The 17423-nt window shown below is 41.8% G+C and overlaps 1 protein-coding gene across 3 annotated transcripts in view; it reads left to right on the forward strand.

The window, feature by feature from the left end:
- Positions 1-17423, forward strand: part of ADGRG6 (adhesion G protein-coupled receptor G6) — a 107182-nt gene that overhangs the window by 6070 nt on the left and 83689 nt on the right. For all 3 annotated transcript variants that reach the window (XM_035108856.2, XM_035108854.2, XM_035108855.2), the window contains exon 2: positions 3555-3652. In XM_035108856.2, coding sequence (XP_034964747.1) covers positions 3555-3652 — 98 coding nt within the window. The remainder of the gene's footprint in view (positions 1-3554; positions 3653-17423) is intronic.

A 17423-nucleotide genomic window follows, 5' to 3' on the forward strand; every position in this document is an offset into this window, starting at 1 on the left:
ACCCAGTTCAGCTTAGTTCATAGTTCTATTTGTTGATACACTGGAGTACCGGTAGCTACTTGTGTTCATTTGAACAGATAAGATAGTTTTGTGTCAAAATTATGTTTGAAGCATTAATGCTCCTTAATTCTGCTCCTACAGAAATCATGTGGAGTATTTCACTATTATCACAGAGAGGCAACTAAGATAAGAGAATTGAAGGCAAACTTCTAGGTCTAATAAAGAACCCAGCATATTGGTACATTTATTAACTATTCATTACATATTTCTGGCATTCCATTTTCAGGGTTTTTATTAAGGATTTAGTTGCAGTTGCCCTGAGTTGCAGGACAATCATTTTGTTGTGTGCTAATCTAGTTTTAGAGTGTCTGGCTTCATCAAAGATCTTTTTATGTCTCAAAGTCCCAAGTAGTGTATGATCATCTTCAGTGCTATTAAGTTTAATTTTACTGCATGGCAGAAAACTGAGTTCTTTTAAGTTCATAATTTAGAACAACCTTCAATAAAGAAAAACCATGTTTCATAATCATTTGCTTATTTAAGGAAAATAAAAAGCAGTTAGAAAATTTAACAAGAATTCGGTTGCAATCCTGTATACACTTATCTAGGAATAAGTCCCATTTAATTCACTAAGTCTTACTTCTCAGTAGACATGAATAGGTTGCACTTTTAGCCTCCTACATGAAATGCAATTTTCATTTGAAATGCAAGCTGGTTCATCTTTAAAAGATATCTTGTAGTTGTGATCTAGAAAGAATGATGGAGCGATCCTATGTTCTCTATTTATGCTGGGGGTGGAGGAAGACATGTTGCCGCTGTGCTGGTGAAATGACCCCCATATTCAGTCCTGGTTCAGGCCTAGTTTTGGCACTGAATTGACTTTGGTTTCTGTGATGGATTATCTTCTCCACAGGAGAGATGCTGCTCTGTTGCTCCTGCTGAATTTCTCAGCAGTTTTTGTTACCACAGATCATGGTTTTATCCTGGACCATTTCTGTGTGTTGGGGGGTTGGAGGCCCTGTTCTTCAGTGGTTTCGCTCCTGCTTGTGTGGTCAGGCACAGAGGATAGCATTGGGGAACTATGTGTCTACACTCTGGCAGCTCAGATGGAGGGTGCCGCAAGGCACTATTTTATATCCAGTGCTATTTAACATCTCTATGATGCCATTGCAAGCGGTTTGCAGGAGTTTTCAGGTACAGTGTCACAAATAATCTGGTGGTACTCAGCTATATTTCTCTGTTAAGTCTGAGTCAGGAGAGGCTGTACACAAGCTGAACCAGTGCCTAGTGGGCTGGATGAAGGCCAATAAACTGAAGATGAATCCTGCTAAGATAGACAAACTGTGGGTGAGTCATTCCCTGGTCTATTAATTGGGCTTTTTGCCTGTTGTAGATGAGGGTGCACTTCCTCTGAAGGATTTTAGTGTTTAGGGATGCTCTTAGAACCACCTTTCTCCATGGATGCCCCGGTGGCCTCACTGGCAAAGAGTGTTTGCTATCAGTGGCAGATTGTGTGTCAGCTGTGCCCTTTCCTGCACAAGGATAGCTTGGCCACTGTGACTCACATACTGGTAATCTCACATTTAGACTGCTCTTTGTGGGGCTTCCTTTATGGCTGGCCTGGAGGTTGCAGCTGGTGCAGAATGCTATGGCCCGGGGGTGCCTCTTACGAGGTTCATCATGCCAAGTCCTGTAGCAGCCAGCCAGTGGAACTTGCACAATGAAGCTGCAGTCTTAACACTAATCTTGCGGTAACCTCATCAGAATAAATGGAATAATTCCTGAGATAAGCATTTCAAAGTGTGTAATATAATTTCCTTTAGAATTGCTGCATTAAAATGACATTCTGTTTGTTTTCTTACTTTCCAGATAATTGTTATTGTTTTTCATGTAAATAAAAGAACAACATATAACTACAGAAACTTATCTAGTGGTACATCCTTACTAAGTTTCATATGTAGTACACAGTACACAAGCAATCCGTTTATTTATGCATTATCAGTTCAAGTATTCTCTCCACAGAGGTTCTTGTGTTGTGGGTGGAATAAAAATATCCAAGTGTCGCCAATTGAAGTGCCTTTAATTACCCTTCTGTGACTGATTAAAGCCCAAGAAACCATGAAGCAAGCTTTGCACAACTAGCTATAGTTTTAGACTTCTATTTCACGAACAGCAGCTTACCTGACTATGTGGCAAAATACTTTTGAAACTTGGTGCCCTTTCAAAACCATCTTGTGAAATGGCTTTGCAGAGTCTGTTGTTCCAAGAAAGTGGCAAAACATTAAAACGTTCTGGTGGGTATACAGTACATTGATAGATCTGGATAATACAGTTTTACCTGAACTTCATCATGGACTGAATCCATTGTGCTGACAGATCTGGCGCTTATCTCATGGTCATGTAGTTTGACATTGTAATGTTTGTTTTATTTGTGAAAAAATGAGAGTGAAATTTATATTTTGTGCAAGAAGAAGAAAAAGGGACGATTAGGGGAAGGAAGCCCTGTTGTGGAATGTGCAACAACATGTGGGAAGTCCAGAAGTAGCTTTCATGATCATGACCATTGTGCTTTTCAGAAAGAGGTTATAGAAGTGGTTTAGCAAACCGAAACGAGTTTCTTTTTTGGTGTTGTTTTTTTAAAAAACAATTAACACATTCTAGAATGTTCTGTCAGGCTTCAGAGCCATGCAGTGACTGAGCCTAGGAACAAAGCTAAACATGTTTTATTGGTCAGCATGCTTAAATTGAGCCTGATTGACTTAGATACAACTCAGCTCCACCGAAGTTCTAGTTCAGAGTTCATGTCTCTAGCTTTCCCTCTTGTTCAGTGAAGCAAAAATTCTATCAACTCTTTAAAGCAGGGGTGGAGAAGCTTTTCTAGGTGGTGAGCCAGATCCTTATTTCCCCTCCTCAGAGGGTTAAATTTGACAGGCGGCCAAGGCCACCCACTTTTCAGACACCTGATGTCAGGTGATACTGTGCCTTAAAGCTCCAACTATGGGGACTTCAGATTGCAGCATAGTGGTCATCCCTGACCACTGGTCTTCTTAGCTTGGGATCATGGGAGTTGTAGGCCAAAACATCTGGAGGGCCGCAGTTTGGGGATGCCTGCACTACACTTTGACTACATGCCTGATTGCCACAGGGGAATAGACATTTGCAACCAACCTGAGCCTGGTGGCACACTCTGCTCACCAGTTTATGAGTGGAGGGTTCAGCCCTGCTGACTGCAGTGGTGTACTTCACCAGAAGATTCCCCACAGGGAACATGATGGCAAAGCAGACTCCAGTAGGAGTGAACCCTGCCCTCCTGCCCACTAGCTGATGTTGCACAGTGAGGTTAGCTGATGGACAGGTGGGTATGGTTTTGGGAAATTGCTTTATGGGTCAACTTGAACCCCCTGGAGGTCCAAGATTTGCGCATATCTGGATGTTCTCCATCCCTGCTTAAAGGAATGTCGCATTTGTTAGTGATTACATTTGTATTAGTAATAGCAGATTGCTTGCATTTAAAAGGAAAAGCATATTTTAAAATTTCTTATTTATTTTCATAGGATGTCTTATGAGAGCCAAGTGTGGTGTTACCAGTGGAAATGGAAGCTCCATTTGCTGTTCCTATTTACTCTGTATCTTATATGTGTACAGTATTCAGGTAAGAAAGATTTTTTTCCCCTCCCAGTCTGCTAAAATGGGTTAGAGTTGTAGAAGAACATTATCATGCTTATTATACTTGGGTTGTGCAGAACATATTTGGAGTTGATACAGAATGTGACTGAGTTCATAATTTGTGCTCCCTGCATATTGTTGTGTACACCTTGTATTATATGCAGCTTAGAAGTTTTGGTGTTTCTATGGAATTCACAACTTTCTTTTCATTACTCAGTTCTTTAAGCTACTGCATTTCCAAAAGGTGAGTTCATGGAAGCAAGAAAAAGGAATTCATTACTCTATATCAGGCATCCCCAAACTGCGGCCCTCCTGATGTTTTGGCCTACAACTCCCATGATCCCTAGCTAACAGGACCAGTGGTCAGGGATGATGGGAATTGTAGTCCAAAACATCTGGAGGGCCGAAGTTTGGGGATGCCTGCTCTATATAGTCTCTACTTATACAATTTCTGCATGTCTGTGCTGGGGGCAGGATGCTGGATCAGTTAGACTGCTGGTTCAGTACAACAGTTAAGTTCTGCTGATTTACTACTGCATTAGGTCTATATTGAAACACTGTCTGTTAAATGCAAGAAAAAGGCAAGAAATAAAAAACTCTCTACTAGGACTGTGAGGCTTTAATTATTTTAAAATTTACTATCTCACTAACAACAAGATATTTATGCTTGACTTGCAGTACATTAAAAGCAATAAAAAACAGATCAGTAATAAGTTATAACTGATAACTATCTATAGATAGCATAAAAGTTAGTGTGTCAGGAGAGGCCTTCCCAGAGCTGGCATTGGAGGGAGGTGGACCTCTCTGTACAGGGAATCCCAAACCTTCCAGATAATTATTTAACACAGATTTCGAGGACTGCATGTTACTACAGTTAATTTACTTTTATCTTTATCAAGCTGTTGTGTGGCACACAAATCTCAACAGGTGTGTGCTTTCTGGCATTCTTAAATCATGTACCTTAAGTAAAAGCCAAAGATCCTATCTGTGAGTGGTGGCAAATAAGTAAGTGCTTGTTTTTCATCCTTGGGTTACAAAGGCAGAACAGAATAACTGCAATTCCAAAAATGGTGCCAAGAAGAACGGAATGTTTATATAGCATTGTTACTAATGCTTTGTGAGAATTATCTCATTGTATCACCAGGGTGTGTATGGGTATGGTGCTGATTCAGCAAGACTTGTTCCTCTATATGCTTGTTATTTCTATCTTTAATAATACTGGCTGCCAGTTTTCTTGAAATAGACACCAAGCTAACTGGCCTGTAAATTCCAGAATATCATCAGTATCTCTTTTTAAAAACTGATGTTAACATTGCCTGCTTTCCAGTCCTCAGGTACAGAGGCAGATTTTAGAGACAAGTTACATTTTTTTTTTAATAGAAGATTGGTAATTTCTTATTTGAGTACTTTACAAACTCTTGGGCTTATACCATTGGACCCAGTTTGCCAGTTTTTAATGAGTCAAAACGTTCTGGGAGAGTTTCGCATTTAGGGTCAAAATTATTCCAAAACCAGAATTAATAAGTACTGTTCAACATGCACTCTGCAAACAAGTATAGTGTCTAACTGGAAAACGTATTAAAATTTGGGTTTGTAACGTGGTTTTGTAAGTCTGTGGGGTATAATTGGTCCTAAATTTTAAGAAAAGTGAGTAATGTTTGAAGAAGAGTTTGGATTTGATATCCTGCTTTATCACTACCTGAAGGAGTCTCAAAGCGGCTAACATTCTCCTTTCCCTTCCTCCCCCACAACAAACACCCTATGAGGTGAGTGAGGCTGAGAGACTTCAGAGAAGTGTGACTAGCCCAAGGTCACCCAACAGCTGCATGTGCAGGAGCGGAGACTCAAACCTGGTTCACCAGATTACGAGTCTACCACTCCTAACCACTACACCATACTTTCTTAACACAAAATAGTTTGTTTTCACCCTGACTGTTCCTTTCTCATGAAATGGAAATAAATATTTATTTATTTCATAAAAATTATTTACTGCTTGATTGTAAAATAAACCTTCAAAGCAGTTTTGAAAAAAACCATGGTACATTGTATTAACATTTTATCTTAATTTCCATTACAGTGGTACCTTGGTTGTCGAACTTAATCCGTTCTGGGAGTCCGTTCGATTCCTGGAATGGTTTGAAAACCAAGGCACAGCTTCCGAATGGCTGCAGGAGCTTCCGAATGGCTGCAGGAGCTTCCTGCATTCATTCGGAAGCTGCAGAAGCCACATCGGACATTTGGCTTCCAAAAAACATTTGCAAGCCGGAACTCTACACATGGATATCACCAAATGGACAGCATCGAAATCAGATTGATTATATTCTCTGCAGCCAAAGATGGAGAAGCTCTATACAGTCAGCAAAAACAAGACCTGGAGCTGACTGTAACTCAGATCATCAGCTTCTTATAGCAAAATTCCAGCTTAAACTGAAGAAAGTAGGAAAAACCACTGGGCCAGTAAGATACAATCTGAATCAAATCCCTTATGAATACACAGTGGAAGTGAGGAACAGGTTTAAGGATTTAGATTTGGTGGACAGAGTGCCTGAAGAACTATGGATGGAGGCTCGTAACATTATACAGGAGGCAGCAATGAAAACCATCCCAAGGAAAAGGAAATGCAAGAAAGCAAAATGGCTGTCCAACGAGGCCTTACAAATAGCGGAGGAGAGGAGGCAAGCAAAATGCAAGGGAGATAGGGAAAGATACAGGAAACTGAATGCAGATTTCCAAAAAACAGCAAGGAGAGACAAGAGGGTCTTCTTAAATGAGCAATGCAAAGAAATAGAGGAAAACAATAGAATGGGGAAAACCAGAGATCTGTTCAAGAAAATTGGAGATATGAAAGGAACATTTCGTACAAAGATTACCATAATCAAGGACAAAAGTGGTAAGGACCTAACAGAAGCAGAAGACATCAAGAAGAGGTGGCAAGAATACACAGAGGAATTATACCAGAAAGATATGGAGGTCTCGTACACCTCAGGTAGTGTGGTTGCTGACCTTGAGCCAGACATCTTGCAGAGTGAAGTCAAATGGGCCTTAGAAAGCACTGCTAATAACAAGGCCAGTGGAAGTGATGATATTCCAGCTGAACTATTTAAAATTTTAAAAGATGATGCTGTTAAGGTGCTACACCCAATATGCCAGCAAGTTTGGAAAACTCAGCAATGGCCAGAGGATTGGAGAAGATCAGTCTACATCCCAATTCCAAAGAAGGGCAGTGCCAAAGAATGCTGCAACTACCGCACAATTGCGCTCATTTCACACGCTAGCAAGGTTATGCTTAAAATTCTACAAGGCAGGCTTAGGCAGTATGTGGACCGAGAACTCCCAGAAGTGCAAGCTGGATTTCGAAAGGGCAGAGGAACCAGAGACCAAATAGCAAACATGCGCTGGATTATGGAGAAAGCTAGAGAGTTCCAGAAAAACGTCTACTTCTGCTTCATTGACTATGCAAAAGCCTTTGACTGTGTCGACCACAGCAAACTATGGCAAGTTCTTAAAGAAATGGGAGTGCCTGATCACCTCATCTGTCTCCTGAGAAATCTCTATGTGGGACAAGAAGCTACAGTTAGAACTGGATATGGAACAACTGATTGGTTCAAAATTGGGAAAGGAGTACGACAAGGTTGTATATTGTCTCCCTGCTTATTTAACTTATATGCAGAATTCATCATGCGAAAGGCTGGACTAGATGAATCCCAAGCCGGAATTAAGATTGCTGGAAGAAATATCAACAACCTCAGATATGCAGATGACACAACCTTGATGGCAGAAAGCGAGGAGGAATTAAAGAACCTTTTAATGAGGGTGAAAGAGGAGAGCGCAAAATATGGTCTGAAGCTCAACATCAAAAAAACCAAGATCATGACCACTGGTCCCATCACCTCCTGGCAAATAGAAGGGGAAGAAATGGAGGCAGTGAGAGATTTTACTTTCTTGGGCTCCTTGATCACTGCAGATGGTGACAGCAGTCACGAAATTAAAAGACGCCTGCTTCTTGGGAGAAAAGCAATGACAAACCTAGACAGCATCTTAAAAAGCAGAGACATCACCTTGCCGACAAAGGTCCGTATAGTTAAAGCTATGGTTTTCCCAGTAGTGATGTATGGAAGTGAGAGTTGGACCATAAAGAAGGCTGATCGCCGAAGAATTGATGCTTTTGAATTATGGTGCTGGAGGAGACTCTTGAGAGTCCCATGGACTGCAAGAAGATCAAACCTATCCATTCTTAAGGAAATCAGCCCTGAGTGCTCCCTGGAAGGACAGATCGTGAAGCTGAGGCTCCAATACTTTGGCCACCTCATGAGAAGAGAAGAATCCTTGGAAAAGACCCTGATGTTGGGAAAGATTGAGGGCACTAGGAGAAGGGGACGACAGAGGACAAGATGGTTGGACAGTGTTCTCGAAGCTACGAACATGAGTTTGACCAAACTGCGGGAGGCAGTGCAAGACAGGAGTGCCTGGCGTGCTCTGGTCCATGGGGTCACGAAGAGTCGGACACGACTAAACGACTAAACAACAACAACAACAACAACAACAACAAGCCGGAACACTCACTTCCAGGTTTGCGGTGTTTGGGAGCCAAAACGTCTGAGTACCAAGGCTTTCAACAACCAAGGCACGACTATATTGTGTTTAAAACCCTGCACACAGGGATGCTTTAGTTGTGATTCACGCATTACAGGGTGTTGGACTAGATGGCACTTTGATTTCCTTCCAGCTCTACAATTCTTTGATTCTATATATTTATGACATCAATGTTGGCTTATTTGAGAAAGGGTGGGGGGGGTTGTATGTTTATAGGTCAGATCCAACAGGACAGTTGTTTTTTAAAATTAATAAATATGCATAAACACAAAGTGGGAGCAGAGTTTAACTTGAGCCTTAGCCCATCAAGGCTTAGTTCTTGAAAGATCTACATTGGCTCCCAGTACGTTTCCGAGCACAATTCAAAGTGTTGGTGCTGACCTTTAAAGCCCTCAATGGCCTCGGTCCAGTATACCTGAAGGAGCGTCTCCACCTCCATCATTCTGCCCGGAAACTGAGGTCCAACACCGAGGGCCTTCTGGCGGTTCCCTCATTGTGAGAAGCCAAGTTGCAGGGAACTAGGCAGAGGGCCTTCTCGGTGTTGGCGCCTGCCCTGTGGAACGCCCTCCCAACAGATGTCAAAGAGGAAAACAACTACCAGACTTTTAGAAGACATCTGAAGGCAGCCCTGTTCAGGGATGCTTTTAATGTTTAATAGATTACTGTGTTTTATTTCTCTGTTGGAAGCCGCCCAGAGTGGCTTGGGAAACCCAGCCAGATGGGTGGGGTATAAATAATAAATTATTATTATTATTATTATTATTATTATTATTATTATTATTATTATTATTTAGTTGTGGTCTGCAGCCTGCTTTCAATAACATTCCACAGCTTTGGAACAGGCAAAGCGGTTATAAAGAAAACGTCTAGGATTGGGTGAATTGAGTTGCCCTCATTTTCATGTTCTGATCATGACAAAGAGATAAAAATTTCTAGATATCAGAAGTAGCTGTGCTCCAGTTTATCATGGAACTGATGAGGGGTTGGCATTCCTCGACTTAAAATTAAGTGGGACACATGGTGAAAGATGTACTTCTTTAAAAAAAGAAGAATGTCAAATAGGAGAGGGTTGGTAAAAATGAAGTTGAAAGGGAAAGTCAAGGAAGTCAAATCTCTTCCTGAATGGTTGGGGGTTATTCAAATTCACAATAATTGAGGCTCAGCAAGAAGGGACCCAGGTGACGCTATGGGTTAAACCATGAGCCTAGGGCTTGCTGATCAGAAGGTCAGAATCCCTGTGACGGGGTGAGCTCCCGTTGCTTGGTCCCAGCTCCTGCCAACCTAGCAGTTCGAAAGCACGTCAAAGTGCAAGTAGATAAATAGGAACCGCTACAGCAGGAAGGTAAATGGCGTTTCCATGTGCTGCTCTGGTTTGCCAGAAGCAGCTTTGTCATGCTGGCCACATGACCTGGAAGCTATACGCCGGCTCCCTCGGCCAATAATGTGAGATGAGCAAGCAACCCCAGAGTCGGTCATGACTGGACCTAATGGTCAGGGGTCCCTTTAGCCTTTACCTTTAAGAATGTATAGTACAGATCAGCAAATATGCCAGCAAGGCCACATGCTTTCACTCTTTCATTGAAGGCATGCATGCTGAAATTTAGGTGAATGGAGGACTAATAGGATATTCCATGCATATGTCAGCAAACCTCTTGGACTGTAATAGCCAGATTATGCTTGGATTATAATACCTAGTGTGACGTGGGGTTTGTGATTTCAGCTCTCTTGACATAATATGCTGGAGACAGTTCTCTAGTAACACTTCTTTATTAAAGTAAACAAGACTGAGGTCTGAGGAGAGCAAAGCTATATTTATAGGGACAGGGGACTAGCTAGAAAGCGATACATTTTGGAGGGAACAATATCAGCAATCACAGTGCTGCCTTTTGGAGGAAACCAATAAGACAGAGGATCCAAATACAGCAGCTTAAATGAACCAATAGTAGCTGTACCCTCTGGAACCAAAAGGCAGTTACTCTATCCTAATGTAAATACAGACAATAATAATACAGATATAAAATCCTTTGACTCAATACACAACACCTAGACTACACTTCCATTAGATCCTTCCTTTTTGGCTAGTTCACCATCTTGCTCACTGTAACGTATGAATAGATTTTTAAACAACAATCCATTAAAAGTGCAGATTTTTTAGGTGTAGGTTTACTTGCTACTGTTCCCCCCCCCAATGGTTTTTGAATGACAAAGGTAGGGTTTTTCAGAGAATCAGATTTTTTAAAAGCACTGCTCCTATGATGAGAAGGCAGTGGCGGAGCTTCATGCTCCGGCACCGGAGGGGGGGGTGGAGAGTTAGCGGGGTTGGTGCATGTCCTGGGGGTGTGGCGTCCAGTGCGGGAGGGAGAACAGCCACAATGGCACCCTACTGGGATCACACTGTCGGGGGTGGTGCGCTCTCCCCGCACTCCTCTTCCTCCGCCAGTGTGAGAAGGAAATGGAACCCGCATTTCAATTGCTTTCTTTCCTCTCCCCATATTTGACATATAAAGTGCTCTGACAAATAATTTTTACAGACTGGAAACTACAGGACTATAGAAAGATAGGAATTCAGTTAATTTAGTAAGGAATAATGGAATATGATCATAGTGTTCCTGGGGTGTTTTCTTTCCTTGTTTATTAACTCAGCTTGAGATGAGTGTTCAGGCTAGCTGCTGCAGTATTCCTTGAACAGAGTTGGTTTTGTTCAAATGCTAGCCCTGACCGTTCAGTGTTCTTATTCCCCTAATTAATGGTGCAGTGACAGGCTCATACTATCAGACTGAAGTCATCTTTTATCATAAAGTGATTATTAGGTGCAGAAAAAGAGCTCATGGCTTAAGTTATCACAAAGGAATGTGTGGCAAATGACAAGATCCTTAGTGCTTCCTTTGTATAAGGTTATAGAAAACGGAAAGGGAGCCTGTTCCAGATGTGGGAAAGTTAGTTGTGGCATTTATTTATTTATTTATAGGTTCAGATATAAAATTTCATCTGTAAAATGCAAGTTGATGTGTTTGTAAAGATATCCTGGTTATCATCATAAAGGCTGTGGATTCCTAATCAAGGTTCGCTCTCTCCAGTGTATACCCCCTCCCCCTATGCATGATCTTGCCACATCACTGCCTCTTATTCAAAAGGCAAAGAACAGAAACAGCTTTGTGTTAGAATGAATTTAGGTAACCATTTCCCCCCACTGTATAGCAATTATGATAGAAATATCTCAGTACTGTATTGAAAGTGGTTTTAACATGAGTTTGGCTGCCTCAGCACACACATCCTTCAAGACTCCAAACGAGATTTCCAGGAACATAGTGGGAAGCGCACTGAGATATACATACCTGAAACTGCTAAACTGCTATTCACAAACATGGTATGTATCTCCACCAAGAAGATGCTGGGGGGGGGGAGACCTTATTACAAAGTATCTGAATAAGGTCAGTAGACATGAAATAAGAGGTGTCTTCTTATGGATTGAGAACTGGTTAAGAAAATAGGAGTTCTCCCTATGGAGGGGTGTAAAAAGTGGAGTCCTCCAATGACCAGTATTGAGATGTGTGCTTTTTTTAAAAAAATATTTTTATTAAAGATTTCTTGAATTACAAAGGTGTGTGCAGTGTCTCTCATATTTTACCATGTATCATTTTTGCAAATCAGTTTCATTTGTTAAGACACTAAGAAGAAAGAGGGAAAACGAGGTAGATAGGGGATGGGAGGGTGAGAGGTGTGTGCTTTTTACCTTGTTCATAAACTAGATTTAGGGGTGAGCAGCAAGGTGCCAAGTTTGCTGATGAAACCAAATTGCTTAGGGTCATTAAAACAAAAAGGGATTTGTGGGGAGATATCTCCAAATAGGATGACTTGGCAGTAAAATGGCAAATGATATTCAACGTAAGCTGTAAAGTGACACAAATGGGGCAAAAACAAAACAAAACCCACAACCTAATTTCAGGTGTAAACTAATGGAGTCTTGGCTGACAGTGACTGACCAGGAACAAGACCATAGGGTCATAGTGGATAGTTCAATGAAGACATGAACTATGTGTGGGGGGCAGCTGTGAAAAAGATGAGTTCCATGTTGGGGATCATCAGGAAAATAAAACTGTCAATATCTTAATGCCTGTATACAATTCTGTGGTGGAACAGTGTATTGTTTGCATCACCTTTACTCAGAAATGAAAGTGCTGAGGTGGAAATGGTTCTGTCAACCAAACCATAGTTTGAGTTAGTACAGCTATGCTTTGATTGACATTCCCAATTTACAGTTCAGAAAAGGGCAACCAAAATGGTCAAACTCCCCTATGAGGAAAGATTACAACATTTGGGACATTGTAGATTAAATAAAAGGTTGAGTAAGGGGGGGGAGGAGGTATGTCCAATAATTCATAGTGTAGAGAAAGTACCGGTAGATGGAGAAACATTTTCTCATAACTCCAGAAGTTGTGGACATCCAATGGAGCTGAATGTTGGAAGGTTCAGCACAGACAAAATAAAGTACTTCTTCACAGAGCATATAACTATAGAATTCAGTTCCACAAGAGAAAGTGATGGCCACTAACTTGGGTGGCTTTCAAAAGATGGTTGGACAAATTCATGGGGGGGGGGAATCAATGACTAGTTGCCATAATGGCTGTGTTCTACTGTTGGAGGCAGTATGCCTCTGAATGCCAGTTCCTTGGAATCATAAGCAGAAAGCGCACTGCTACACTCAGATCCTTCCTATAGGCTTCCTTTAGGTATCTGGTTGGTCACTGTGAGAAAAGGATGCTGGATTACATGGGTCTTTTGTTTGATCCAGCAATGCGGTTCTGGTGTACATGGAGGGAAGATTTCTAGGAACCCTCATGGAGCTAAATAGTTTGAGGCAGATTTTAGAATTGATGTTCCAGAAATGGCTCCAGAACTTGCAGACTGTTGCTTCATTGCCACAAATGCTGCAATGCAGTTAAAGCCACAAATAACTTGGGCAACAGGAAGTCAGTTTTATGCAATAATACTTGAATAGACAAATATGTAATAATGTCTGTTTCTGAATTCGCCTGTATTAGTGTTGATGTTTGTATCCATGAGACTTGTTCTTGTTGAACTGAGCTCACTTAGTGATCAGGACTGGTCTCTCTTAAGCTCACAGGGTTGTGAAAATAAAAATCAGTAGTTCAATTTTATAACAATGGGTGTGATTTTTTTAAAATAAAAAATACCTGGCTATTAGGTAATTGGACATAGGATTTTAGTCTATGTAGATGTTTACTTTGTATAAAAGTATATAGTTAGAGACTTATATGTTGTATATAAAAGCAACAACACCTGGAAGTACAGTACAGATTCATATCAGGCAGCTGGGGTTGGGGCTCTAGTATAATTTATTCACAGAATCCTTGGAATAACACTGCATTGGGCATATGCAACACAGTTTTGTTTCTCCATGAAGATAAACAACAGTGCAATCCTAAACGTGCATTTTCAGAAGCAAGTCCTGTTAAATTCATTGGGGGTTTACACATAGCTAAATGGGATTAGGATTGGAGCCTGAGCAAGAAAAATAAGGTATGATGCAATCCTTATAGTATCTATATTATTACAATATATATATATTGCTGCTGTGCTTTTTTATGCTGCCTGACACAAACACTATAAACATTGGGGATGAAAGAAAATGTAGTATGCACTGAATTTGTAATCTTGATTATTATTATTTTCCCCAGTTCCCAATATTTTTGAACAGGACATGGTTAGGGCATAGTATAAACAAATAAATAATGTTGGGCCAAAGCCAGGTTATATTGCAAAATAAAGTTAGTGAATACAAGTTAGTTTTTTCTTTTCATTCTGGCACCTCCAGTGCAGCTGTTTCGCAGAAACTGATTGCTTAACTGCAGCTAGCCGATGAACCAACTATTTTGTACTTAGAAAAGTGGTGAAATCCTTCATACCTTCCCTCTAAATCTCTGCTCTTCCTCTCTTAGTCTGCAGTCCTTACTCCATTTACTTGGGAGTAAGCGCCACTGAATTCAGTAGGATTTCTGAGTAGGCTTGCTATGTGAGGCTTTTTCACTGCCTTTCTTCAGTATTGCCTGCTTGGCATCTTCTCCTGCTTTCACCCAGCCAGTTCGAGCCCTCCATTTTTGCTTTACTGGTCAGTCCAGCACAAGGAGGCTTCTGTATTGGGTCCTATGGTGTGCATGCATGACAGCTATTGCATCTGTTAGTTTGAAAGCATTTATATACTGCTTAATATCTTTCAACTCTCTAAGCAGCGTGCAGTCTAAAACAAACCATTTATCCTTAAAACAAAATCACAGCCTGTCATGAAGTGCTGAAACCTTGGTTCTTTCGCAGTGCAAGCTGGGAAGCGTTGCAGAGAACTCTGTGATTTTGTGCTGGGAATTTGCCTTTTTTACCTTGGAGAAACCGGCCTGAGAACGGAATTCACACTCCCTTCTGCTCCCCTTTGATGTAGCTTTTATTGTGGAGTACCACAGGTGGTCTGTGGTATGGTCTGAAGCTCAATATCAAAAAAAACCAAGATCATGGCCACTGGTCCCATCACCTCCTGGCAAATAGAAGGGGAAGAAATGGAGGCGGTGAGAGATTTTACTTTCTTGGGCTCCTTGATCACTGCAGATGGTGACAGCAGTCACGAAATTAAAAGACGCCTGCTTCTTGGGAGAAAAGCAATGACAAACCTAGACAGCATCTTAAAAAGCAGAGACATCACCTTGCCGACAAAGGTCCGTATAGTTAAAGCTATGGTTTTCCCAGTAGTGATGTATGGAAGTGAGAGCTGGACCATCAAGAAGGCTGATCGCCGAAGAATTGATGCTTTTGAATTATGGTGCTGGAGGAGACTCTTGAGAGTCCCATGGACTGCAAGAAGATCAAACCTATCCATTCTTAAGGAAATCAGCCCTGAGTGCTCCCTGGAAGGACAGATCGTGAAGCTGAGGCTCCAATACTTTGGCCACCTCATGAGAAGAGAAGAATCCTTGGAAAAGACCCTGATGTTGGGAAAGATGGAGGGCACTAGGAGAAGGGGACGACAGAGGACGAGATGGTTGGACAGTGTTCTCGAAGCTACAAACATGAGTTTGACCAAACTGCGGGAGGCAGTGCAAGACAGGAGTGCCTGGCCTGCTCTGGCCCATGGGGTCACGAAGAGTCGGACAAGACTAAACAACAACAACAACCACAGGTGGGAAATAGTTTGTTTAGAGTGAGAGTGTCCTGATAAGAAGACCATTGCTTTCACATTTGGAAGGGAAAGGCTGAAGGTTGTTTGAAATGTAAATCACCTGGAGATTGTCTCTTTTGAGTGACAACTCTAATGGTCAGCCTAAACATGATGGGTCAATTTGAACAAGAATCAACTGTTGATTGGCTGCGCGCTTTTGATCCCTCTTGGGCTCACTTTCATGCTCTCAGGGGGGATTAAAGGATAAAAGTAGGAAAACTCTTTTGTTCGAGGCTGGCTCTGGCAGGTTCTTTTCTTGCCTAGCTTTTGCCATGGACTTCTTCTGACTGTCTTGGAGGTGAGAGGCTCGCTCAATGATGTGAATCCTTGCCTTTGGCTGCGTCCTGTCCTGCCTATGGAGACCTCGCAGCCAAGTTACCTACTAATTTCTATGTGTCCAGCTGTTAGTAAGTTTTGTTGTTTTATTTTGTAACCTTTCCTTTCACTGAGAACTGTTTACGCTTGGTTGTTTAACCTTTTTACTTTAATAAATAGCTAAATGCGTTTTGTTGTTGGTTTTCCTTACTTCTGGCGCCAGAGCTAAATTCAGGCCTAACCACTAGACCATTCTACTGGGTCAGAGAATTGGCGGGTTACCTCGGAGGAGGAACCTTGGTGGCAGCAAGGTTACCCACAGGTTGGAGCGGTTCCACCTGTGTAAATCCCTAGCCGCACCGGTCTGTTCTTACCGGAGCCCAGTTTGCCCTCTGGAGAAGGGACTGGGCGGGTAAGTCCGTGACTGGTTGGTGGCTTAGGGGACGGAACTTCATGACACAGCCTTAAACCAGTAAAACACCAATATAAAACCTCATAAAAGCAGCTAAACAGAATTCAGAAGTTTCAAACATGTAAAGGGACCAGGGAAAACTTCTGCAAAAAGAAATATTCACAAGATGTCTAAAGCAACTGGTGGTTGCTGCTTCACATATGGCAGTAGGAAGAGCATTCCACAGTACAAAGACAACAGAAAGTGTCCATTTTTTGGGTCACCCAGTGTTTTTTCCCTAGAAAAATAGGTGCTGGTACTCGCCATGAAGTTGTTACAGTAAGTGCCACACTTTTTAACAGCAACAAAAAGAAGAGTCGGTACTGTGTACCCTTGAGTACCCCCTGAAAAAAAGCACTGGGATCACCCCCTATGATATTCTGTAAGGTGTGGTGCCACAAGAATTTTCCCATAGGCTGTTTTTCAGGTAACCTGATCCAGGTGTGTCCATATTTTTTTCATAGCTGAAGACCCATGGCTCACCCCCAGGCAGCAGTAGTCATCCAATTGACTGTAGCTGTCCGCACCAGGCCCTGGGGCCAGACAGTGAGGTTGGGCTAAGGCCAGTGAGAGACCCCTCTGAGTTCCTGAGCTCTTTTAAATGGTAGGTCACTGCTGCGGTGATATTGATAGGGTCTGCTGCTCATTACCTGTTCTTTTTCTTGATAGTTTTATTGGTTTTACTAGTTGTTTGTTCATTTTGTATTTTATTTTTGGTTGTTTGAATATTGTTGTTACCCACGGTGGGATTGATATGAAGGGCAAGGTATAAATAAATGATGATCCAGCCAAAGGACATTTGTAGTTTATGTTGAAGTAACACGACACTACTGGGTCAGAAACGTTGGGGGACTCGCTTTCAAACCTTTAGAGGGCTTGGTTTTGGGTTTTTTTTAATTATTGTTGTTGTGTTGCTATTCAGTTTTCATACTGTGAAGGGCTTAGAGGATTTGAGAAGAAAAACTTGTGCATACTTGGCAGTGAAATGTGCTGCCTTTTCTTAAGACACCAATTGGAGGAAGCCAAGATTTGGGAGCAGGGGCAGGACCAGGAGCTTTCGATCCAGATCTGTTTGCAAGAGCAGGATCGGGGACAGGCGCAGGGCCAGGGGAAGACGAGCCAACTACAGAGTAAGACAAGATGGCGTTAAGAGTACTTTCGTGGAACGTGAAT

This window comes from Zootoca vivipara, chromosome 3 (genome assembly GCF_963506605.1).
Source record: "Zootoca vivipara chromosome 3, rZooViv1.1, whole genome shotgun sequence".
NCBI lineage: Eukaryota > Metazoa > Chordata > Lepidosauria > Squamata > Lacertidae > Zootoca > Zootoca vivipara.